Source organism: Lycium barbarum, chromosome 11, assembly GCF_019175385.1.
Source record: "Lycium barbarum isolate Lr01 chromosome 11, ASM1917538v2, whole genome shotgun sequence".
Taxonomy (NCBI): domain Eukaryota; kingdom Viridiplantae; phylum Streptophyta; class Magnoliopsida; order Solanales; family Solanaceae; genus Lycium; species Lycium barbarum.
Window position 1 is genome coordinate 75,872,699 of NC_083347.1, and position 27,689 is coordinate 75,900,387.

Below are 27,689 nucleotides of genomic sequence, written 5' to 3' on the forward strand. Positions count from 1 at the left end.
TATCTGAAGAAACAATTATAATTAGGTAACAGAACTAACTGTAATATTGTAATAAAACTAATTAAATATGTTTACGAAATAAATTACTCTGGTCTTATTGCAATGTTTAATATTCTGAAAATAAACTAAGATAAGTAGGCATTTTCCAATGTATTAAGTTTCTCATTATAAAGCATCAAAATAGCCAATATAATTTATTAGTAAATACATAATTATGATCGTTTGCGTAAAAATAAAGATAGAAAGAGTATCTTATACCACACATATATTTATATGCCCGTGTTATATCATACAATAGAGACATAATTACTATACATATATGTGAAGTTTTAAAGATTATACTACTCCAGGAACATTTCCCGGAATTCCTACATTCCAAGTACATACATGTGAAGTTTTAAAGATTATCACGCTTTACTCTAGGGGTACGATTGCTCAAATGATGTTTATTGATTTTAAAAAGTAATTAAATTCAATCAGTATGGTGGTTAAGGTTTGATTAGCGGTTTAAAACAAAGAAAATATACCATAACACAAATTATTGAACTCTTGCTCCTAAAACTTTTATTTTTCCACACGTAACTTTCAAAAAACATCATAAAATATGTTGAAGGAGTCTTATTATTGCATAAAAAAAAAATTAACATATGTTGGCCCGTGCTAGCAGGGGCTCCGATATTTAGTACATAAAATAAAAGCTACGCGCAGAAACAAGCAGCTAATTATAAAGTATCCATGAACAACTAGCTAGCTACTTATATTTTTTTAAACGAAGAAAATTACTTTTATTATCTAGAAACTTTTTTGGCTACAGTTATAAGAAGCCTCCAGAATGATATACCATATTTTGTTGTAATCCAGTGAGAAAATTCGCATATACATAAGCATGTAACATTTTCAAGCATTCTATCAAAGTTGGAGTCGAACTTCGCCAATGTAAGCTTGTTCACATTACCTATCCCAAGTTCGAACAAAGAAGAAGGGTCGCGGTTTGGAAGCCAGAATCCTCATAATACATATATCATTGGGACATACCCACCCAAGAATGCATTACGTCGGCACTCGATATAATGAAAAAGGAGCAAGGGGTTCCACCACATCGCCCCGGATGTGAAAGAGTATGAACAAGGGTTCCCATATTATGGATGGGTGTGGGTAAGGAGTTAGTTTCGCTACATCAATGCCTAGATGCCGTGCAAAATATGAAAGGATTCCCACATCAGTATAGGTAAAGAAGCCAGTTCCACCACATTAGTACCCTTACATGGAGAAATAAAAATGGGTTCTCGCATCATGGCCGGATGAGGGTAAAAAAGCTAGTTCAAGAGGAATATAGAGGCACCCAAGAAGAGGCAGCTTGTGCAGCTGACATTTCAGCAATAGAATATAGAGGTATCAATGCCGTTACCGATTTCGACCAAAGTTCTTACATCAAATGGTTGAAACCTGGGACGACAAACAACGTTCACACTCTAAAGTTTTCTGTAATCAAGTTCCAAATTCATCATTTGAGAGTCAAGTGATGCCACCCTCTAATGAGTTCCACTCAGCCTGGAAAACAAGGTTTTCTGCTCCTCATTTCGCGACACAACGAATAATCTAAGGAAAGGTCACGTCCCTGTAAATTCTGGCAAGAGAAATTTGTGCCATGGGACTTGGTATACTTCTAAGGTCTTCTATATTTGGAGATTGGTTGAGAAGAATTCAAATACTTTAGAGGACGGAGAAACAAAGAATTCAACTACTACAGAGTACGCAGCTGAGATGTTCTATGATGGACCAATAGAGATCTCATTTGAGCTTTCTTCCAACAAAAATGTTTTTGAATTAGGGACAGTTTCTATTTTATGATAATTGATAACTAACTGTCAAGACGATTGATTATGAACACTGTTATAAACACGGCATTTGCCATATAGCTCACACCCTTAAAGTCTTTTTCCCTTCACTTATGTGACTTTGTTGATGCTAATATGTTGAAAGAAGAATAGAGATATGTTGAAAGAATAATAGAGAGATTTCTCCCCTAAATTGGAGAAGCAGATGGCAACATACTATTGTATCGTTTGTATTGTGCTCACAATTTTTCTTTCATTTTTTGGTTCAAGTAAGGCAACAAAAGGGTTAGGCCGAAAATCTTACAGATCAATCGGGGGCAGAAATTAAATGATTTACACATTCTATGTTGTTTTGACACCTTATGGTAACAAAAAATTATACATTGTTAGTGCACATAAGCTAAAACCCTTCGTGAAAATATAGAACTATTAGTAAACATTAATGCTTCTGAAAGTGCAGCTACTTTGGTAAAGATTAACGCTTCTCCAAAAATCACATTGATCTGTTCTTTCATGCTAACTAACCAAACCTAAAGCATGTTAATTCTTCACGATCTAAGCTTATTTTACCTTGCAGAGATCTTATTGCCAACAAATAAGGCCGTAAAAATCTTTTTCCTTTCTCAAATAAAAACTTAGTAATAGCTAACACTCCACAGTTCATTGAAAAAGTTTATTCAAGGGGCTAAATTATCTCATCTGCACCACTTGAAAGGGGTCAAGTTTGACCATAACAAAGATTTGTGCTTCTCCGGAGAAACTGAGAACACAATGGTGTTTTATACCCTTTGAACTTCATCTTCTTCCTCTGAAAATGTAACTCGTCTAACAATGGTACCTTGTGTAATTGAACTTAGTGAATCTATAATGTCTGCTGTGTGGGTATACATCACCGTATATGACGACATCTTACGTTTTATGGAGGGAAAAAATAGTTATGTTCCTGAGACAATTTTCTTGCCAATATAGTGTTTCCATTTTTTATTCATCGGCATATCTCCTGTCTGCTAAAACTTCTATCAAAATTCAATTACCAGGAACCTGCCCTGAGAGGGTAAAACAAATACACCTAATAACTAGGAAGAAACATAGTAATTCCTCATTTACCTTTTACAACAAGAATCTTGAAGGCATTTAAGATGGTCTTCATGAAACCTTGAGTAACTCGTGGAATGCCTCTTGAGGTATATCAACAGATCCCACTCGCTTCATTCGCTTCTTCCCTTCTTTTTGTTTCTCCAACAACTTCTTCTTCCTTGTAATATCCCCACCATAACACTTCGCCAGAACATTCTTTCTCATAGCAGAAAGCCTAAAACAAGACACATAAATCAAACAAGCAACAACTAAAGTTTATCTATGAAACTTTTAAGGCGAAGAAGTTTTAAACTATAATAAAAATGTATACGTGTAGCATATTGAAGAAACAACATCGGGTGAACCACCCCATTTCTCCTCCTGCGAAATACAAAACGGGAAAAGGGAGCAAGAGCACTAACGTGTATCCCAAAATTTCCCTTTCCCTACTACACTTCAACATCTAAGATTTAAAAAGGTTGTTGTCTACTACCAAAAAGGTGTTGCTTGCAGACCCTGAAACAGAATAAAAAGTTGACACTGGGAACAAGGTGGAACAAGATTGCCGGTTAAATCCCTAAGGTTAAAGTCATAAGCGGCCCCTTAAACTTGTCCGCATCTTTAACTTTGACACGCGAACTCAGACTTGTTCCTATTGAACACTTCAATCTTAACAAATTTGTGTCTATTAGACACAAAACGGAAATTTGTTATTAAGAAAATGGTGCGTGTAACTCACACGCGAATATTATAGCAGATGGACGAATGAAATTATGACACGTGGCAATTGGACCCAAATAATTGTAAAAAACAAAAGTAAAACTATTTAAATAATCCAAACAAGACATTCCCCCCCCAAAAAAAAAAAAAAACCAATTCACTTTTTTGAATTGAACCCCACCCCGCCCAGACACCCCCTTTTACTTTTCTTCTCCGTCGAACCCCATTCCACCCGCACCAGCGCCAGTCAGTAAACCATCGCCGTCGTCCCCTTCCACATAGTTCTTCCTCTTCTTTCGATCAATCCCCTTCCCCAGTGCCTTTTCCCAACCCTGAAGCTTATGTCTTCTTCCGCAACCACCTCCTCTCTAATTCAAGTTTTAAAACTCTACAAATACACCCAACTGAAAAAGAGGCCACTGAAGAAAAAAGAGAAAGAAACTCAAAAGAACTACACTAAAAGATGAATGAATTAAAAAGGTTTTTTAAAAAAGAAACAAAATAAAAGAGAGATAGAGGGAAAAGAGATGAGAGGAATGAGGGATGCGAAAGGTGAGTTGTAGGGGAGGGGAGTGGGAGGAGGAAGACGACTTATCTTCGTCTTTTTTAAAGTTATTTTTTTCCTTTTAATTTATTTAGATTATAGCTATTTAGGTGTCCGGAGTGGTTGGCTGAGCTGTTTAATGCCATTTTTAAGACGGCAAAAATGCTCGAAGAATGGAGATGGAGTACAATAATTCTGTTATACAAAAACAAAGGTGATATCCAAAACTGCAACAACTATAGGGGTATCAAGCTGCTAAGACACACTTGAAAGTTTGGGACACTGTGGTGAAGATGAGAGTGAGGAGGGGTGTGTCCATTTCCGAGAACCAGTTCGGATTCATGCTGGGTTGATCAACCACATAAGCCATTAATCTTGTGAGGAGACCGGTGGAGAAGTATAGGAAGAAGAAGAGGCCCTTACATATGGTGTTCATTGACCTAGAAAAGGCCTATGACAAAGTCCCAAGGGAGGTCCTATGTAGATTCCCGGAGGCTAGAGGTGTACCAGTAGCTTCATTAGGGCGATGAAGGATGTGTACGATGGAACCAAGACCCGGATTAGAACTGACGGAGGGGACTCGGAGCACTTTCCGTGGAGATCGGGTTGCACCAGGGATCAGCTCTTAACATGTACTTATGTGCCTTGGTGATGGAGGAATTAACTCGGCATATTCAAGGTGAGGTGTCATGATGTATGTGGTTTGCAGATGACATAGTACTAATTGATGAGACTTGCCGTAGAGTTAACGCTAGGTTGGAGGTGTGGAGACCGACCATGGAGTCTAGATGGAATATTTGGAGTGCAAATTTGGTGATGCAACGCACGAGGCAGGTGTGCAAGTGAGGCTTGATACACTGGGCATCCCAAAGAGAGAAAGTTTCAAGTATCTTGGGTCTTTTATCCAAGGTAATGGAGAGATCAACGATGATGTCACACACCGTATTGGTGCGGCGTGGATGAAATGGAGGCTCGCCTCCAGGGTCTTATATGATAAAAAGGTACCACCAAAACTTAAAGGTAAGTTCTACAGAGTGGTGGTTAGACCGACTTTGTTGTATGGGGCGGAATGCTGGCCAGTCAAGAACTTTCATGTTCAAAAGATGCAAGTAGCAACCCTCAGGGGTTGGCCTGGTGGTAATTGGCTTGAGCCTTGGGGTTTGCTCCTTTTCAAGGTCTCAAGTTCGAAACCCACTAGGTGCAAACAATTTCTGAGGGCCATCGGACTGGGGTAAAACCCTGAATTACCCGTGGTGCACTTGCGGGAAACTCCTTGCCGAGGGCCTGTGCACCCCCGGGATTAGTCGGGGCTCAAAGAGACCCGGACACCCGGTGCTTAATCAAAAAAAAGATGCAAGTAGCGAAAATGAGGATGCTGATATGGTGTGGGCGTACTAGGAGAAATAAGATTAGGAATGAAAATGTCCGGGACAAGGTAGAAGTGGCCCCCGTGGTGGATAAGATAAGGGAAGTGAGGTTGAGATGGTTTGGGCATGTGAAGAGGAGATGCGAGAGGTTAGATATTGGGAACAAGGAGAGGTAGAGGTGGGCCGAAGAGGTATTGGAGAGAAGTCATTAGACAGGACATGGCCCAACTTCAGCTAAGGATATGACCTTAGGTAGGAGGGTATGGAGGTCGCAGATTAGAGTAGAAAGTTAGTAGGTAGTTGAGCGTTTGTCTCGCTTTTCGGCGGGATTAGACTTGGTGGTAGTCTAGAGCACTGTGTCTATCGTAGTATTAGTCTTATTCATGTAGTTTCCTGCTTTTGATATTTGTTACCATCTGTATATGTTTCGATTATCGTATTATTTCGTTGTTGTTACTGTTCTTTTTTCTGAATGTCTTACACTACTTTCCTTATTAGTTTTCATGTTTTCTTCACCGTTGTATTTCATTTTGATAACTACTTTGATTTGCTGCATTTGAGGGCTAGGGTCCTCGGGGACAGCCTATCTACCTCTGCGTACACTCTACCATCCCTAGACCCCACTTTTGGGATTATACTAGGTATATTGTTGTAAGTGTATGAGCTGGGAAAAAAAAGAAAAATTAATATTTGGAATACGCGCTTAAGAAGAGTGAAGAACACTTCTGCAATGTCAACATTTTGTGTCTAATGGGTACACATTTGTTAAACGGAAAAGGGTCAGATTTGCCCTTGTACTCTCAAGAATAAGCTATATTTGCCCTTTGTTATACTTTTTTGATATATTCGCCCTTGTCATCCAACTTTAGGACTATATTTGCCCCTGTACACTATTTTTGGGTCATATTTACCCTCGGACCGTTAAATCCCCTTGTCTCACCGTTATTTTCATACGTGGCGCTTATGTGGAATTCTTTTCTCTTAATTTAAATCTGGTCCCATTTTTGTTTTATTTTTCTCTTCTTCACCATTTTCCTTCCACTGCCTACCACCATTTGCCCAAGCGAGGTCGGATTTTCCGACTCAAATTTGAGCTTCAGTGGTCTCCATTTCCGAGTCAAGCATTTCGTCAACTCGCTTATCTAAATAACGATTCAATACCGGGGCTAAAACATCTACCCATATGAAACAACACCAATAACGAAGCTCTTTGATGGTTCGAAAATGTCTGATTCTGAATTGAATCGTTTTGCAAGCAGAGCATAGATGAACGAGTTGGATCCACCAACAACAAAAGGGATTTTTCCTCAATTAACAATTTTGTTGATTCTGGAAGAAGCTGATAAGCGGAAATCGGAGGGAGAAAACTTGGGGTGTGACTTGGTAGCTTTGAACTCTCCGAGCAGATGGTGAGGAACACAGCGGCGTTCAGGCATTGAGATTTTGTTGGTGGTGATGTTAAGACAGTTGTAAGCTTGGATTTTATCGGAGTTAATAATTTTGGAAGAAAGGAAGAAATGAGTGACGTGGTCTTTTTGGTTGGAATTTGCAGAGCCGATGTGATGACAATACGGGTCCCTTTTTTTGTTGGGGAAGAAGATGTTTTTGTCCAAATTTGAGCTTCAGTGGTCTCCATTGAAGGAGAATGGTGTAGAAGAGGAAAACAAAAATGGGACCAGATTTAAATTAAGAGAAAAAAATTCCACATAAGCGCCACGTATGAAAATAGAGGCGGGGAAGGCGGATTTAACAGTCGGAGGGTAAATATGACCCAAAAAGTACAGGGGAAAATATAGCCCTAAAGTTGGATGACAAGGGCGAATATATCAAAAAAGTATAACGAAGGGCAAATATAGCTTATTCTTGAGAGTACAAGGGCAAATCTGACCCTTTTCCGTTTGTTAAAATTGAAGTGTTCAATAGGAACATTATCCGACTTTGAGTGTCAAAGTGAAAAATGTGAACAAGTTTAGGGCGCGGCTTATCACTTTACCAATCCCTAATCTAGCAAACAATCAGCAAAAAACAGCTATTCAAAGGCATGTTCTAACATCAATGGTAGACACTCGTTATGGTGAGGAAACCATAAATAATCACCACTTGTACAATAACAGACTTGTTATAGAAAAAAGTTGAAACGGTGATATCTGTATTCACAGGATAATTTAATAGTCTACCAGATGTATGATACCGATGGAGAAATTAAACTTACGTCTCCCTTGCGATGACCTTAGATCCAATAGCAGCTTGTATGATAATTTCAAACATCTGCCTGTTCAACTATCTGTATTAGGAACTGGAAGTAGCAATAAAACATAACGAAACAGATAACAGGTTGAATAAGTAAACCTGTCTATGAACTTTTTAAGCTTCTCCACAAGTTCGCGGCCAACACGTGGAGCTTTTGATTTGTGGACAATGGTTGCCATGGCATCAACTGGTTGGCCATTGAGGAGAATATCCAGCTTCACCAAATCTGCAGCCTGATATCTATCCAAAAAAAAAGAAAAAAGAGAATGAAGGTAAAAGAGGAAGAAGCAAAATTGGATCAGAAGCACTTGCAACCAGAAAAAATTGTAGAGGAAAACTTTTTTGCTGAATGAATTAAAACTTCTATGTGCGGATAGACGCTCAGGTGAGTCCTTTATATATATTTGATCAATAAATTCCTGAGTGAGTTTGAATGTTCCTGGGAGAAACAGAGCAAGAAGAGGAGAGGAGTGAACTTACTGTGAGTCCTCATAATCAAACGAAGCATATCCTGATGTTATACTTTTCAGTTCATTGTAGAAGTCCACAACAATTTCCCTCAGGGGCATGCGATACTTCATGAAAGCCCGTTGGCTGCACAAGATGGAAAAACTTGTCCATCAATCTTGAAGTTTATAAGAGCTTGAAAAAAGATGAAAAGAAATTCCTCATGAAAGTCAAAAAATAAATTCTGTTTTGAATCAAGCATGCTTTGCAATATAAAGCATGTTTCCCGAAGATATTGGGCAAGATATTAAAAGGCTGTAATCACCCACTAGATTCACTTACAAATAAATGAAAGAAAAAAAGGAACAAATTTAAAACAAAACAGAAAATGTAATAGCTTTCATGTCACAGTGTGTACCACATACTTGGCACATCTTTCATTGGCAGACATCAAATCTGCATAAGAAGAACAGTTACCTATCAATGAATGAGTACTCCAACTGCTCTCCGCGACGCTCCGCGCATAGAGTGATAACAGACCCCACATACCTTTAAGCAGAATTATAACGTGAGTAAAACTGTACATCTTTAACGACAAACTAGCCCCAAGCAGAGAGATCAAGAAACTGCCACATATTGTTGAGAAAAATAACTAAAAATGCTAAGTTCATGGGAGCTTACTCACTAGGGATAATAATAGTAGCTATAACAGTAGGTTCCCAGCAGGCCACAAGTCGATCTTTGGGGTTTGAAGGCAAAGCAGCAGGATTCTGAACCTGTAACTTGCTAAAAGACAGAACCGAGAAAAGGAGGAAACAGAAGCAGATAAGTAAGGTTGGTAAAGAGCATCCAAAAAGGTAAAAGCATGCAGGTAAGATACCTTCCATCTGAGTACTCAAAAATATATGGCACCGTAGGAACAGTGGAAATGACATGTGCTCCATGTTCCTGTCAGTCATCACCCCATTGAATAGAACATTAGAAAGGAACTTCTGAAGTAAGATACAGTTTTATATTTATTTGTACTAAACAGAAAAAGAAACCAAAACAGGGAGGAATCAGAACTTTTTTCTTCCTTTTTAATAACTTTTGTGTGTGTGTTTGCGCGCGCGCGCACGTATATGAGTGAGAGAGAGAGAGAGAGAGAGAGAGAGAAATAGGTTCCAACAAGAGAGACCAGCATCTGGAGCAGTAAGTGCTTATGCAAGAGATAAGCTGTCTTCCTTGTCTGGTGTCCATCAATCCAGTTTTTAAGATAAGGCAAATAGATTTAAAATGACTTAACGACGTGCCTGCTCAAGCCGCTGATGAAAAACATCCATGTGAAGTAAGCCCAAGAAACCACACCTGTTAGCAGGGGTTAAAAAGAGAACAAGTTAGGAACAAGAAATGAAGTTAAAATATAATGTCTTGAGAATTAAGATTTATCCTTACCTGAAACCCAGACCTAGAGCTGTGCTACTTTCTTTAGTTACAGAGACACTGGCATCATTACACGTCAATCTCTCTATGGCATGGTTAAGTGCCTCAAAATCAGATCCATCAGCTGGATATAGACCAGAAAAGACCATATGTTTTGCTGGCTTGAAACCTTCATATATCACCAAGGAAAACATTGTAATGAGACAAGCTTTGCCAACAAGAATGGAAAAACACATACCGGTCTCATAATGAGATCTTTTAGAGGCCATGATGACAATGTGCATAGCTAGAATTTCAGGGTATGAAGCTAAAACTGTTGATAGGATGTATTGTCCAATCATAAGCTTTAACATAGTGCAATCTTTAGCTTTTGTTTGTGGAACATCAACCAAAATCTCTTGTGAGGCATTTACTCTAGCCCATTTGGAAGATCCATCATAAGCTTATTTCTCTCAATCTTTCTTGGGCGTGCAAGGGGGAAGGAGCTTCAAGACATCATAAATAACATAGACATCTCGACTATGAAAGATACGTTCTCCACAGCCACAAATAAGCAAGTTGCTGACCTTTTCTAAATGTTCCAGTTTTCTTCTAAATTCTATGGCATAGACACAGCAAGATACCTGGAAGGGGCTGTATAACTGTTCGTGTATGATGTAGAGTATCTCCGATACGGGCCTCTTTTGTTGAACGCATTCCACTGACCATGTATCCAACTTGACCTGTTAAAAGGATTCCTGTAGGCACAATATCTGGGTGCATAATACCAACATCGTTAACTTCGTAACTCTGGCCAGTCACAGCAGAGCAAATCTTGTCACCCTTGTGCAGAGCACCATCAACAATAGCCACATGGCAGATAACTCCCTTGTACTCATCATAATACGAGTCCAGCAAAAGCATTCGCAAAGGTGAAGTGTTTTTACCAGGGGGTGGAGGAATTCGCTCTATCACAGCAGGAAGAACCTTCTCCAGACCTTGACCAGTTTTTGCTGAGGTTAATAGTGCATCACTAGGATCAAGGTCAAACATGGATTTGAGCTGTGCTTTTACCCGATCTGGATCAGCTGTGGGCTGATCAATTTTGTTTATGACAGGAATTATGGCCAGGTTTGATTCAAACGCGAGGTAAAAATTAGCAACAGTTTGTGCCTGCACACCTTGGGCTGCATCTACAACCAAAAGGGCACCTTGACAAGCTGCCAAAGATCTGGACACTTCATAGCTGAAATCCACATGCCCAGGTGTGTCAATCAGGTTTAACAAAAAATATGTATCACTGCCAAGGAACTTGTGACGATGGAACATAGTTGCTGTTTGAGCTTTAACGGTTATTCCCCGTTCCCTCTCTACCTAAGACAAATTACAGATTTTTCACATAATATGTCAAACAGTATCAGGAGTTAATTGAGTATATATGAACAAAGAGCACAAGTAATTAACGCTCTAATAATGACAAATGACAAACAGTACAGATTTTATTAGCTGTTCGGTTTAAAAACACTGGGAATGGGTGGGAGTGGGGTTTTGAGGGTGCGTATGGTCCTGCCAGGGTGGGGCCTAAAGCAATTTTTTGCGATGAGATGGCGGTGGCTTTGGGGGATTGGAACATTCTGTCGGTGTTAGGTGGAGAGGTAATGCTATTCGATTCCTGGAGGAGAGAGTGGGTTATTGGGCGGTGTTCAGGGCAATGGAGGAGTTCTCAGAGTATATTGATAATCGTTTTCTTATTGGTCTTCCTCTGATAGGTGCTAGTTTCACTTCGGCCAGGTCGGAGCGTTTCACATCTAGATAGAGAGTTGACAGATTCTTGATGTCTACACCAGGGAGGAGTCAGTTGACTCTGAATGCGATACAGACCCCCTGCCAGATTGACATCGGATCACTTCCCTATCTTGTTGGATGGTGGAACAGGCTGAAGCATAAGAGCATCTTTCACATCTAGATCAAGAGTTGACAGATTCTTGGTGTCTACACCAGGGAGGACAGTCATTGACTCTGAATGTGACGCAGACCCCCTGTCAAATTGACATCGGATCGCCTAGCTATCATGTTGGATGGTGGAAGAGGCAGAAGCATAACAGCGTCTTTCAGATTCGAGAACAAGTGGTTGCGTGCGGCGGACTTTGGTGACAGAGTGAACGATTGGTGGAATAGTTATGAAGTGGTTGGAAATCCATCTTTCAGACTTGCAAAAAAACTCAAGTTACTCAGAAAAATACTACGGTGTGGAATAAAGAAGTGTATGGAAGGATAAAGGCGAAAATGAAGGAAATTGTGAATGAGCTTTGGGAATTAGAGAGGGTGGGAGAACGGGGGAAGTTAGGGGAGAGACAGAGGTTAGAGGTTTTGAAGAGGGAGTAGCTTCTTTGGCGATAGCCCAAAACTAGTTGGAGACGAACATTCATGGCGTTGTGGTTAGAAGAAGGGGATTCAGATACAAATTCTTTCACGGGTAGCAGTTGCAGTAGAAGGAGGAATTTCATTTATTTGGTAGAGGTTGATGGGAAGGTGCATATGGGAGAAAGCGGGAGTAGAGGGCGCAATTGCTGGGTTCTATGAGTGTTTATTCATACAGGAGGTGGATTGGAGGCCAATATTGGAGGGGGTAGGGTTTAGTCAAATAGGTAAGGAAAAGGCAGGAGTGGTTGGAAAGGGTAATTGGGAAGAGGAGGTGAGGAAGCAGTGGCGGAGAGTTGCGCAGGAGATAAGGCTTTGGGACCAGCTGGTTTCACTTTGACTTTCTCCCAATAGTGTCAGAATACAACATTGCATCTCTACAGTTAGGTACTCGATTCTAGTGAACAGTAATCCATGCTTCTTGGGTAGTTTGAAAGGTTCGAGATAACAAGACGCGTTTTCTCCAAATTTGTTCTTTTTAGTCAAGGAGGCTTTGAGTAGGATGAAGGAGAAAGTTGTGGCAGATGGTTACTTGAGGGGCTTTATCATAGCGGTTGGGCGATAGTGTACCATTAGGATCTTTCATTTATTGTTTGCCGATACTTTGGTATTTTGTGATGCTGACAGGACTCCGTTGGAACACTAGGGACAAGTGTTAACATGATTCCAAGTGGCATGAAGCCTCAAGATCAAACTCAAAAAGTGTGAGATCATCCTAGTTGGTGAGGTAGAGGATATACACATTTTTGCACACATTTTGACTTATAAGGTTGGGGCTCTTCTCCTTACCTATTTTGTTTTGCCTTTAGGAGCTTCTACTAAGGACCAAGCTGCATGGTACTACAAAAGGTCGAGAACATACTTGCTGGTTTGCAAAAAAGTTACTTGTCCAAAAATAGAAAGGATGTACTCATTAAGAGCAGTTTATACTTTATTGAGCACCCCACATACTTCATGTCTTTGTTTCATGCTTCTGCCAGTGTCACAGCAAAATTGGAGAGAGTTCAAGGAAATTCTTTATGGGATTCATCAGACAGGGTAAAGAAGTTTCACTTGGTGTGTTGTGAGACTGTTACAACTCATTAGCATTGGAAGGGTTAGGAGTTAAATATTCAATCAAGCCTTATTGGGGAAATGGTTATGAAGGTTTAGGACCGAGGAAAAATGCTTTTTGGAGAGAGCTGATAGCGAAAATATATGGGGATCTGCAAGGGAATTGGAGAACTAAAGACGTCGCTATGCTAGATGAATGCTGTTTATGGAGGAGTCTGTTGAAGGGACGGGATGAGTTTAGTGACAATGTATCTTTTAGGGTAGCCTGGTAAGGAATGAGATAAGGGTAAGTTTTTGGGAGCACAAGAGGCGACGAGACTGTAAAAGTTTCATTCCTAACTTTTAAAGAATTTCTTGTCAGTGGAAGTTGACAATCCTAAGAGTTTGAAGGCTACAAGATGGAGAAGTTTCTTTGAGACTTGAGGTTTAGAATGAATTTCCAGGATCGGTAGATGACTGAGTTCCATATATTGAACGACTTGCTTCATAAACAATGTTCACAGGATAGCCATGACATACGGAGGTGGGGGTGGGAAATAATGGTATCTTCTTTGTCAAACCTTACTATGAAAAGCAATTGATTAGGTGAGGAGGATGTCTTTCTGTATAGCTCGGTGCAGATACCTGAGGATGTCTTTCTGTATAGCTCGGTGCAGATACCTAAGGTACCAAGAAATGTGTGTTTCTTCACTTGGCTAGCAGCAAGAGGAGTGACTTTGACGGCCGAGAACTCGATGAAGAAGAAGGTTACTTATGTTAGTTGGTGCTTTATGTGTAAGGAATCAGGTGAAGATGCAGATCATCTCTTTCTACATTGTCAAGTTGCTTCGAGATTATAGTGGAAAATTTTGAGTTGATTTGGAATCTCTTGGGTGATCAAGGCAGTATGAAAGGGTAAATGTTCAGTTGGTGTTGCGGTAGAAGGAGAAGGCGCGGGGCTCGGAGTGTTGCCCTACTTGCACTTATGTGGGTTATTTGGAGAGAAAGAAAGAGAAGAGCTTTTGAAGGTGTAGAGATGAATCTGATACATCTAAGGAGTAGCCTCTCCCTCTTTTTGGTGCACTCATGAGCTTCCTTGTTGTATAGAAGATTGAGGAGTCAATTCCTTAAATGGTCATTGAACTTGTAGAAAAGTCCCACTAAAGTAACTTTTGAATTTTTTTGGAAAATAAGGTCATCAAAGTATGCTCATGTTTCCAAAAAAGTAAAACAATCCATTTTTGGACATAAGACCCCTTAATCTATTTTTAAATTATAAAACCCATTTGAATATTTCTATTTTATTTTCAAAATGTGGAAAATATTAACATTGATGTAAAAAAAAATACAGAATATTGCAAAATTGTGTCTAAGTAGACCACAAAAGGATACAGTTGAATGGTAGTAGAACTGAGCACGATGCTAAACTATAAGTTTTTTAACTGATTGTAAATAATTTTCCCTGATATATAAAATTTTCAGTTATCAAAGAAAATATTTACTATTTTTATTTTCTTGAAGATGAACTTGTAATATTTTGATTTTATTTAAGTTTTATAATGAGTGGATTACAATTAATATAAATATTTTATATTTTTAGAGAGTAGATATACAGCTAATTGTGTAAAAATGTTTTCAGTTTTACAGACGATTTTTTTCCTTGAGAAGATTTTATTCAAATTTTCTACCAATAAAGCAAGCTTGTTCTAATTCTTACAAACTGGATATGTATGTATGTGTGTGTGTATATATATATATATATGTATGTGTATATATATAATAATTACCTGCATCATGCATCTATATAACGTCTCATGTGTTTCAATTATGTCCAAGCACTTTCATTCGGTAAAATGTTGAACTTCCGGCTTTAAGCAATAGAAAAATATCAAAAATAGTTCAAAAGATGTTGATCTTATAGCATACTTAACATTTTAAGGGTTATATTGATTTATTCTTATAGCTTGATATATTATGTTTAATATTTCAATTTTATTATTAAAACATGATAAATATTAGTTTGAACAAGAATTTCGGAGTACCGAAAAATTGTGCCTAGGTAATGAATTTTATAATCTATATATGAGTTAAGGGGTCTTATGTCTAAAAATAGATTGATTTACTTTATTGGAAACAAGGACATAGTTTGATGACCTTATTGTCCAAAAAAATTCAATAGCGTGACTTTTCTACAAGTTCAATGACCATTTGAGGAATTGATTCGATGATTGAGTATCATTCATAGAAAAGCAGCTCTTTTGTAGGTTTTTTACTTTTTGGTATACCTTTTGTATATGGCCTTTGTTCATATTTTAGTGAAATTTATTTACCTTATAAAAAAGGAATCTTGGAAGGAGAAATTGACCTCTGCACTTCAATATCTAAGCAGCTGGGACAACATTTGCAAGTGCATAAAAGCAAAAGAAGATCAGTTCAAGAATATCAGGAAGGTGAAGTTTTAACTGGTTAATCTTCTCAACAATTCACGAATCACTAAAAATAAGAAAGTTTACTACAAACCAACAGAAGCAAGGTTTTCCCGCCTTTCAGATTTTAAAAGATACTCATTTTTTCTTTCACTAACTTTCATTTAAAACAAAAGTTCTCTTCTTTTTTTTTTTTTTCTGATCAAGTAAAAGATTACCAAACACAACTTCTCTTCTAGTTCCATCCTCGAATAGTTGAACAGACAATTATAATTCTTGTTCTTAGTCTCCAATTCGAAAACAGAAGGATAGTTAAGTTAGCACTACAGATCAGCATTCATTCTCCTTGGGTGTGAACATCTGTCTGAACTATATTCATCATTTAGAAAAAAAATAAAAAACCAAGATGATTAGCACTATCACACTTCACCTCTATTTCTCGCTCATAAAGATGTGATCTGGACTTTCCTTAGATAACCTCAGAGTAGAAAAATATATGCAAAAATATGCAGTACATAGCCTGTTACCCGAACTTATCTTATTCCTTATACCCCTGCCTACACAACATCCCTCACATACGGAGGATGAAAGACAGACGCTCCACAACAGTCTGCTCCTAAAGAATACGACAACAGTGCAATATCAAACTCCTAAGAGTGTGAATTCTTTTATCTAATTTTTTACAAGGGTGTGAAAGTTTCATAAACCTCCTACCAAAATTGGACTACCGTCATTCCAAGCCTAATATGCATGCAAAGTTTCACTTTCACCTAAAGCTAATAAGAAATTGTAAACGAATTACAACAGCTAACTCACAATTCCCAGATTTCGAGCCTGGAAATCATCAGACTAGTACAGAAGTAACAGATAAAGGCTTCTGGACCCAGAAAAACGATCAAAGATTGTAGCTTTAGATCTCGAAATAGTTTCCATGCTCGTCGCTAAAGGCTGTCTGATTATGATATACTTACATTTTGGTCGGGCAAATGGAAAATATATATATCTCACACACACACTAAAAGTAAATAGAGCCAACCGAAAGTTCAGAAAATCTGATTCAACCCAAAAATCTTGATATAAAAGTTAGGTTCTTTTTTCTCACTGTTGAACAAACATAATGTGAAAGATAAATTAAGTAATAAAAATGTACTCTCTAACAGCTTAAATTTTATGTGAGATTAGTCACACACCTCAACATGATATCAGAGCAGCCAGAGGTTTAAGGTTCGAGTCTCACTGCTACCCATTATGAAAAAGAATTTCCACGTGATTATGCAAAGGCGTGTTGAAGACATAATTAAGTTAAATAAAAGTGTGCTCTCTATAATAGCTTAAACTTCTAGAAGAGATGATCACATTCTTCAATACATAACCTCTACATGCCTTGACCTCAAGCTAGAAAGAGTACCCCCACGTTCCAGTTTACGTGGTAGTATTTCCTTTTTAGTCCCATACCAAAAGGAATGACATTTTCTAAATTTAGAAACAATTTTCACTTGAACTTCTCATTTTACCTTTAATGAGAAGTTTTTATAACAAACAAATGTCACATGTTTCAAAAATCTTATATTATAGTTATACAAATGTTATGGCATATTTATGACCCGTCTTCATTACTTTCTTAACCTCCATGTCTATTAAAACTCGACCACATATATTGAAGTACAAATTTGGAACTAAGCAACCTCAAACTTATGGACCATTTGAAGCCTTAACTATAGTATGAATGAAGCGCTTATGGGAAGTTACCTGCAATTTATCTAAGTACTGAGTTACTGAGTTACCCCTATTTGTTAGATGATTTTTTGAGAACTGAGCAATATTAAAAAGGTCTAGTTAATGACAAGAGGGGCTTGCTCAGAAGGTAAGTTCCCTCCACCTCCAACCTCAACGTTGTGGTTTCGAGTCACCAAGGGACCAAAAAGGTAGGAGCTCCTAGGGACGGGTAAAACAAAGGACTATTTGATTCATGTTTAGGGTATAGTTGGTAACAATTGCCAATTCTTGCCTTGAATTCCTAAAGTAACACTTATTTTGGGATAATTTTTTTAAGCTAAAGCGACAATTAAATGGAGCGGAGGAAGCATATTATAGCCATATATCATAGTTATACAAATGTTATGGCATATCTATGACCCATCTTACTACTTTCTTAACCTCCATGCGTATTCAATCTTTACCACATATATTGAAGAATAAATTTTAAACAAACAAGAGTGCCCCATTTCAAAAAAAAAAAGAATAGAGCAACCTCAAACTTATGGACCATTTGAACCATCACTTATAACATGAATAAAGCAGTAATTACGACACAGTACAACACAATACAATACAATATAATACGATACATTATGAAACAATATGTAACAAGCATCCAAACAGAGCAAAAGGGAAGTTACCTGCAATTTATCTAAGTATTGAGGTTGACCATGTCCTTTTCTAATAGTTCCAGTAAGTTCCAAAAGGCGGTCAGCTAACGTTGATTTTCCATGATCAACATGTGCAATAATTGAAAAGTTTCTAATATTATCAGATGGGTATTCATTCAAATCTATAGTTGATCCTTCTTTACTGTTTTGACGAGGTCTAGAGCAAAATGAAGCAGCACTTTGACTATAAGGTAAATAAGATAATTTGGATCTGATGAGAGTTCTTGAAGCTTTCTTGAAAATACTCATTTCCAAGAATTTTTGTGTTTGGAGAACAAGAAAGCTGAGGTTTTTCACATTAGGGCTTTGGGTTTTACTTGTTCGATAGAGACGAATAAGAATTTGCCAAATTGCGGCGTGAGCGTCACCCTTTTGTTTATTTGGTAGGAAGTGGCCCTTGTATGCTAACTAGAGAAAAATTAACTAAAGGTGCCATTTGAGTCTACTAATTAGAATACGCAACTAGAATAGGCACCGTCAAACTTTTTTTTTTTGATTAAGCACCGGGTGTCCGGGTTTCTTTGAGCCCCGACTAATCCCGGGGGTGCACAGGCCCTCGGCAAGGAGTTTCTCGCAAGTGCACCACGGGTAATTCAGGGTTTTACCCTAGTCCGATGGCCCTCAGAAATTGTTTGCACCCAGTGGGTTTCGAACTTGAGACCTTGAAAGGGAGCAAACCTCAAGGCTCAAGCCAATTACCACCAAGCCAACCCCTGAGGGTTATATAGGCAACGTCAAACTTGTCTTAAAATAATAAGATTAAGTTAAATGGGCTCTGAATTATAATTTTTAAGACTTATTAAACTTTTACAAAACAAACCCCCCTTTTAATTACCCCAACACACATGATTCATCTTACCCCCATTATTTCAAAAAAGAAACGATTTCTCTCTAAACCGTCTCTCTTGGAAGAAATGGTGACAAGTTTGACCAGCCAAAGCGAAATTTGTCTTAATTTTAAGTTAAAAATGGGACTGAATTATAATTTTTAAAATTTATTAATCTTTTACAAAATACACAAAAGCTCACATTATACAAAACCACCCCCACGACCCCACTTCATTATTTCAAAACTCCCAAAATAAAAATAAAAAGACCAGTTCATCATCGGCGACAAACCACCTCAGTAACTGCTTGATCACATTTTTCCACTTCAAAATCAAGCGATTTGTTCTTCCTCGTCGCTGCTGCTGCTCGTTTCTCTCTCTCGTTCTTCCTCGTCGTTGCTGCTGCTGCTTCTCCATTCATTCTCAGGTAAAGTTTTTCTTTCAATTGGTTAAAAAGTTAGGGTTTTGAAATCAAAGTATGAAAATGATGATTTTGGTTAGAGAAGATGAAGAAGAACATGGGTTTGTCTTCAATGTTGTTTGTTTTGTTGTTCTGTGTTTAAGAAGTTCTAGTTTGGCGTATTTGTTGCACTTGTTGGGGTTTGTGAGTTTGTAAATAGTGTATGTGGTTGTGAAATTATGGTTTTTGGTGCTATTTTTATTCTTGTTCTCCTTAGTGTTTCGAAAAAAGGGCTTGCAATTTTGTTGATGTTTTCCAACAACTGAGGTTACCTATTACAGCAAATTTAGCACTTGTTTGACAGTTGCAAACATCTACTGCGGTTGCATGCCTAAAAAACCCCAATTTGGTGTATTTTGTTTAAGTTGTGAGTGAGAGTTGTGATGGTTGTGTGTTTGTATTGAAATATAGATGTTTTGTGTTAAAAATAGATGGTTTTGCTGTTGTTGTTGCTGTCATGGTATATTTTAGGAAAAGTTTTGATTTTATCCAACAGCTGTTGGATAAAATCAAAACAATTGCTGAGGTTTTTGCAGCAACTGAAGCAGTTGTTGCAACATATTAATAAGTTGTTGTAAAAAATCAAAACAGTTGCTAAGGTGTTGCTACTGTTTTATTTTTTCCAACAGCGGTAGAATCTGCTGCAACAAGTAATAAGTTGCTGCAACAACTTCATCTTTTGTTGCAACATATTCTTAATCTATTGCAACAACTGATTACTTGTAGCAACAGATTTCTTTTCCCTTTTTACTTTGAATGTTGCACTAATCAATTAAAACTGTTTTTTTTATCTCCTGTGTGTAGATAAAATGGCTCTAATTAAAAGAAAATGAGAGAAACCTATCACGACCTAATCGGAGGGCCATGACAGGCAACCAGAGCTAACCTACCTAGCACCTCAAGACATACGTCTCATAATCATATCTAAGTGGGCCACATGGCTAACTCGTAACTATCATAATCTGTAAGAGACTTAAGTCCAAGAGATATATGCACATCTATATAGTCACCCTCAACTACGCCCATATATACAAGCCGACAAGGCTGTCAAAATGCTATATAAAATATGAACCGATGAGGTTATAGAACATCTAAATATATACATTCTGTCTACGAGCCTCTATATATAGTGAATAACATCATAAGGACGGGACAGGACCCCGCTATGCCCATATATACACAAAAGAATAGTACCAACTGAACTTTAGCTCCGGAACAAGTGAAGCGCTCATGCACATTCGCTGCTAAAGCAACCTAGGGGTCTGGTCCGTCTCCCTGTCTACTTGCGGGCATGAACGCAACGTCCACAACAAAAGGACGTCAGTACGAATGATATACTGAGTATGTAAGGCATGAATAACAACATAATAAAGAATGAAAGAAACATGGGATAAGAGAAATAACCTGTACATCTGAATGCCTCTTAAGGCGAATGTCATGCATGCTTAGCTTTTTTTTTTTAAAAAAAAAAACACTTTTATACATACATATATATATATAGTATCTTGCCCGACCATTTAGGCTCGGTGTTATCATCATATCATCATCATCACATCATAACCTGCCTACTGCAGTGGTGTGCACATCTACATGTCTGCCCGGCCGACTATAGCGCGGCTCGGTGTGAGAAAATACATACACACACATATATATATAAAGCATGCATGAGAGCCCAAATAAAACTATGACTCTATCGGAGTGACGTTGGTCAGTAACCTCCGATTATCACTTATGGAACTATCATCATGAACATATCTCACCTTGAAGGAACAAAAATCATAAGATGAGATCAACATCAATGAATAAGATCAACAACCATAAGACAATTATCAACAATATCATCAGAATCTCAAGAACCATAGGCTTCTAGCATTTCTACAAAAATAAGGACATTATTGGATATCATGTGAATGAGTTTGTATCAAAGGATCATGCCTTAAGAAAGAAAGGGACAACCTTAACATACCTTATCGTTTCCTTAACTACTCAACGCCTATCCTCCCTAGCTTGTAAATATACATTCAAGATGATTCGCACTAAAGGTAAGTCATTAAAACGCTTATAAGGTCAAACTAGATTAATTGGTAAGCTAATGAAAATCGGACAACATTTCCCTTATATCTTCTACTTCCTCTAATCTACAAAACAACTCCCAAAACCACAATAAAACATCAATAATTCCATAATCAAAAGATTACATTCAAACTATACTCAATTCAATCCCAAAACTTCTTTTCATAATCAATCCATAACAACAACTTCAACACAACCCCTTATACACTTGTCTACGACACTTCTTTAACATCATTATTATCCCTCATAACAAGATTATGCTCAAAACATTCTAATAATTATAGCACAAGTTAATTTACAACTAAAAATATCATCAAATTCATATTTGAACTTTTCCTTCAATTTCTTCTCCCCAAATCTTAGCATAATTACCAAATAAACTTATAAGCATGAAACTAAGATGAAATCTTACTTCAAAATTCAAGAATACTTCAATTCCAAGGTTACTCCACCTTAAAATTCCTTCCCAAGCTTTTACAAGAAGAAGAGATAGGTTTAAACCTCACTTTGTAACCCTATAAATACTTTGATCCTTTATTTTAGCTTGGAGAAATGTTGGAATATGTTTGGAGAGGTCTCTAGAGCTCTCTTGATCTTGGGAGTGTGTTTAAAATGATTAAAATGAAGGGGGGTCGTGGTACTTAAATTCTGGAAAATTCCACCGACATTGTATTATATTGGCCGTATAATATTATACGACCAACTTCCTGGCCGTATAACATTATACGGTCCGTATACTTTGGCCGTATAATACCACCTCAGTTTTCTGGATCTGTTCTGGAGTTGGAAACAGATGAGGATATCTAGACTTCATATCTTTTTCAGCTTCCCAAGTCATCTCCTCCATATTCTTGTTCCTCCACAGGACTTTAACTGAAAATACATCCTTAGTTGTCGATCTCCGAACCTGTCTGTCTAGAATGGCAATGGGAACCTCTTTATATGAGAGTTGCTCAGTAACCTGAACATCATCAATGGACACAACTCTTGAAGGATCTCCAATACACTTTCGAAGCATCGATACATGAAAGACCTGATGAACGGACTCCAAGTCTGAGGGAAGATCTAATTCATAGGCCACCTGGCCCACTCGACATACAATCCTATAAGGCCCAATATATCGAGGACTAAGTTTGCCTTTCTTACCAAACCTCATAATGCCTTTCATAGGCGATACCTTCAAGAATACTCAGTCATCAACTTGGAACTCTAAGTCTCGGCGGCGATTATCGGCATACGACTTCTGTCGACTCTGAGCTGCTAATAGTCGATCTTGAATAAACTTGACCTTTTCTACCGCTTGTTGAATCAAATCTGGCCTTACTAACTTAGTCTCCTCCACTTCGAACCATCCAATTGGTGACCTATACTTCCGCCCGTATAAAGCTTCATACTACGGGGCCATCTGGAAACTGGAATGATAACTGTTATTATAAGCGAACTCAATAAGCGGTAAATGATCATCCCAACTACCTCTAAAGTCTAGTACACATGCCCGTGGCATATCTTCGAGAGTCTGAATAGTGCGCTCAGCCTGCCCATCAGTCTGAGGGTGAAATGTTGTGCTAAAATTCACCTGAGTCCCCAAACCCTTCTGGAAAGACCTCCAGAAATTAGCTGTAAATTGCGCACACCTGTTAGAGATGATAGATATTGGAATACCATGAAGTCGGACTATCTCCTTGATATAAAGCTTCACATAATCCTCGACTGAGTAAGTAGTCCTGATAGGTAGAAAACGGGCTGATTTTGTAAGCCTATCCACAATCGCCCTTATAGAGTCAAACTTACATTGAGAACGAGGCAAGCCTGTAATGAAATCCATATTAATTACTTCCCACTTCCAAATTGGGATCTCCATAGCCTGCAATAGCCCGCCAGGCTTCTGATGCTCAATCTTCACCTGCTGACAGTTAGGACACTGGGCTACGAACTATGCTATGTCTTTCTTCATTCCATCCCACCAATAAACTTCCTTAATATCATGGTACATCTTTGTCGTTCCCGGATGAATAGAATAACGAGAAAAATGAGCCTCTCCCAAGATCTGGCGACGTAATCCTGCAACATCAGGAACACATAGTCTGCCTCGATCTTTAAGAACTCCATCTGCAGAAATCTCGAATGGTGACTTTTTCTTCTGGGGAGATGTATATCTATAATGAACTAACATGGGATCCTTATACTGGCGCTCTTTTACCTCAGTTACTAAAGATGGAACTGCCGCATTATGAATAGTGATTCTCATATCGCCCGAGCCCAATAATTGGATTCCTAGGTTAGCTAACTGCTGAAGCTCACGAGCTAACTCCCTTTTCTCTGGCTGAATATCATATAAGCTACCTATGGATCTACGGCTAAGGGCATCGGCTACTATGTTCGCCTTCCCAGGATGATACAAAATGCTAACGCCATAATCTTTTAATAACTCTAACCATTGTCTTTGCCGCAAATTCAGTTCTTTCTGCTTGAAAATATACTGGAGACTCTTATGGTCGGTGTAAATATCCACATGAACACCATACAAGTAATGCCTCCATATTTTTAATGCATGAATCACCACAGCTAACTCTAGATCATGTGTCGGATAGTTTTTCTCGTGTTTTCGCAACTGCCTTGAAGACTAAGCAATAACTTTACCGTGTTGCATCAACACACAACCTAACCCAACACCTAAGGCATCATAATAGATAACATAGTCTTCCGATCCTTCTGGAAGTGTCAAAACCGGGGCCGAAGTCAATCTGTTCTAAAACTCCTGAAAACTGTGCTCACAAGCATCCGTCCATTGAAACTTAGCCGATTTCTGAGTCAGCTTCGTCAATGGTGCAGAAATAGAAGAAAAGCCCTCTATAAATCTCCTGTAATAACCTGCTAAACCTAGAAAACTATGAACTTCCGTAGGAGTGGTAGGTCACGGCCAAGTCTTTACGACTTCAATCTTCTGGGTATCCACCCGAATACCATCAGCTGAAATAATGTGCCCCAGAAAAGTTACAGAATTCAACCAAAACTCACATTTAGAGAATTTTGCATACAACTTCCGATCTTGAGGAACTTTAAGAATATCACGTAAATGGTCTGCATGCTCTACCTCTGAACTAGAGTATACCAGAATATTATCAATAAACACAATCACAAACAAATCTAGGAAAGTCCTGAATACATTGTTCATTAAATCCATGAATACCGCTGGCGCTTTCGTTAACCCAAATGACATTACACGAAATTCAAAATGACCATATCTGGTTTTAAAGGCTGTATTCGGTCTTTCTCTCTAATTCTCACCTGGTGATACCCGGATCTTAAGTCTATCTTTGAGAACCATTTGACACCCTGCAACTAATCAAACAAATCATCAATTCTTGGAAGTGGATACTTGTTTTTATTGTCACCTTGTTCAGCTGCCTGTAGTCGATACACATCCGTAACAACCCATCTTTCTTTCTTACAAACAACACAGGTGCTCCCCACGGTGACGAGTTAGGCCTGATAAAGCCTTTCTCAAGCAAATCCTTTAGAAAGATGAAATTAGGAACCTACAGGTCTCAACATGAAATTAATGTTCTAGGTGATTAATTCCCATCAATTAGAAGCTAGAAGAACTCATTAATTACTCAAATTCAGATTCTAGGTGAAACCCTCAATTTTGGGTATAAACCCTAACTTTAAATCTCACAAATTGGTCACTAATAATGAAGGAATCATGCAATGATAGTTTCTAATCATCAAATCCATGCTTAATGAAGTTAACCCAATCAATAATTCAAGATTTAATAGCCTAGAATGAAGAACCCAGAAAACCCTCTTTCAATTCACCAATTCTTAAGGAAACTAGCATGTTTAATGGATTCCTAAGGTGATTAATGGAATATGGAGTAGCAATAAAAATGGAAGGACTTACCACAATGATTTTCCCCCAAGGAATGCCTTGAAATGCTCCCAATAGCTCTATTTTCGGAGGGGTATTGAATGAAGGACTTAGGTCTTTTAACACACATTCAATGAATCTAACTACCGGTCACCCGCTTCCTTGGTCCCTTTACCGCTCTAGCGGTTCCGCTTCCGCGGTTATTAGATCGCTTCTGCATTCCTGCCCAAGATATACAAGGATGCCGCAGCGGCAGGGCCACCGCTAAAGTGGTACCGCTGCCACTGTCCTGGTGCCGCTAAAGCGGGACACCAGACAGCAGAATTCCCAAGTTGCATCAACTCAACTCGAAATTCCAACATCACCCGAGACCATCTGCTCACAAACCACATATGCAGACATATATAAAAACACGCTATGAACGCACTCGTGGCCTCAGAATTCCCAACGGAGGTCTCGTTGACCGAGTTAACCCCCGATACCTCCAAAACAACTTCTCAACCCAAGTCCTAAAATGCACCAGAGTGCATTGGGAATCGAACCGAATATACACACAAGTTCTAAAAGACCATCCGGACCTCTCAAACTCGACAGATTCCCGAAAATGGTCAGTTACCCAAAAGTCAACTTTGAGTTAACTCTTTTCGCTTTAAGCCCAAATTTCCCACAAAAGTCACCCAAATCATATCTAAAGACCTCGGGAAGCGTGTCAACGGTCCCCTCTCGGGTCAAATGTGAGCTAAACAAGCTCGGGAAAGGGTCAAAAGCATCGAAAAAGCAATAACGACGTTGTTACATCATATACCAATTAAACTATCGCTCGTCCTCGAGCGACAAGGAAGAGAACGGTGGAAAGATACTTGAGTCCACAACAATTGGATATCTAGAACGCATAACAGACTTCTCTTTATAGGGAAATTCTCATCGAATAAAACTGAAACCCAATGAATGATATAGGAACCATCAGAATGGTACTTCTTCAATAGAGAAACATGGAAGACTGGATGAACACCTGAGTGGCCTGGTGAAAACTAACTCATAAAACAAAGGATCAATACAACAGATATTCTCAAACAGGCCAATACACCTCGGGCTCACTTGCCCTCCTTCTCACATCGCATGGCACCCTTATTGAGTGTAACATTTAGAAAACTTGATCGCTCACTTTACCAGTCACAACTCTCTAAACTTAGCTCAAGCTCCAATTCTCATATCTCCGTATTCGAATTTCCCTTGCAACTGATCCTCAAACGAATTGCTTTTGCTCGAATCCTCGGATTTGATAAAACCGCAACTCTGAACGCAATCAATAGGTCCCACAAACACTTTCCCAAACCAACGCAATCCTTCTAAACATGGCCACAAACCATAGCCCATTCTGAACCGGAAAGATATCCTGATTCGGTTAACGTTTCCTTCACACTTGCTAAAGCTATTTTTCGCACCACAATTTCTTAGAAACACATGAACACACACACCACAAACCTGAAACCGTGACTTACTCTCGCCAGAAAGAATCATTGATTCATCCAAGTTCTCTATGCAATTTCATCAACCCTGATCTTACTGACAGTCAACTTGGCTAGTTCCTAGTCTTCTTAAACCTTTAATCACAATACAAGAACCATACCACTGAATATCTCGCCGAGCAAAGTCCGTTGGAACCTAACTGTCACTATAAAGACCTCTCGCACAACAGTTCCTCCTCAAATCTGCACTAAGCTCATTGTAAACCATTATTCTATCCAAGTTACTGTTCTCAGAAAATATCATCAAATTTACTAGAAAACCCTGACAAAGCTCGGTAAATCTGTCATACCTCAAATCTGAGCCGAAATGCATTGAATCCTTAAATATCTTCCTGGAAATATAACCATGGACCATTAAGCTTGACTCGAACAATGGTGACCTTGAATGAATGCACAATCCTAGAATATTATCGATAGTCATTTGAACTGACTCCGAATTTTTGAAACCAATCACAGTCCTATAGCACATCTGTGGCGGCTAATTTTAATCTTTTACTCACGCATAACAAAGCCCGTCTGTCACCCTCGACTTCATAAGTTAAGTCCTATCCAAGTTATCAACTTAGTACCGACGAGCTATAGCTTACAATTCCAATCTTCATGCTTCTCCACCTTTACCCGACACGTAAATATGATACAACCCCGAACTTTTCGACGCAAAACCTGAAGTCTCAAATAATAATCATTTAACCATCGAATCTCTCATTGTATCACCTCGATATGCCCATAAATTTTTCGAAAGTATCCAATCTTACACTGCCACTCTAAATCTCACGCAACTACCCCCAAGTCTTTAATAACCAAAAGCGCTTACCCAGACTGTCCAGTCATTATTACTTGCAACATAATATATTACCACGAGTAGGGTCTTACCTCGAAAATATAACTCTAGTCCTCACATGATAGGGATTCCACAAATCTTTCCTCTTAAAGCATGCTAACTCATCCACTGTAGAATGTTACGAAACTTATCCAAC

General features: G+C 38.5%; 1 protein-coding gene across 5 annotated transcripts; it reads right to left on the reverse strand.

The window, feature by feature from the left end:
* Positions 1-2,659: 2,659 nt before the first annotated feature.
* Positions 2,660-18,346, reverse strand: LOC132616585 (translation factor GUF1 homolog, mitochondrial). 5 transcript variants are annotated; one of them, XM_060331093.1, is made up of 12 exons: positions 17,923-18,062; positions 15,428-15,486; positions 10,289-11,014; positions 9,678-9,834; positions 9,536-9,590; positions 9,124-9,191; positions 8,925-9,029; positions 8,721-8,792; positions 8,277-8,390; positions 7,896-8,036; positions 7,759-7,818; positions 2,660-3,150 (listed from the first exon to the last, which is right to left on the reverse strand). In XM_060331093.1, the coding sequence occupies exons 3-12, from the start codon at positions 10,971-10,973 to the stop codon at positions 2,985-2,987; spliced, it is 1,623 nt and encodes a 540-aa protein (XP_060187076.1). In that variant the 5' UTR covers positions 10,974-11,014; positions 15,428-15,486; positions 17,923-18,062; the 3' UTR covers positions 2,660-2,984. The 5 variants fall into 5 exon arrangements, with proteins under 5 accessions (XP_060187076.1, XP_060187075.1, XP_060187073.1 ...); XM_060331092.1 differs by having other exon boundaries at positions 10,289-11,018; XM_060331090.1 differs by lacking the exon at positions 15,428-15,486 and having other exon boundaries at positions 10,289-11,018; positions 17,923-18,345.
* Between the last annotated feature and the right edge of the window lie 9,343 nt (positions 18,347-27,689).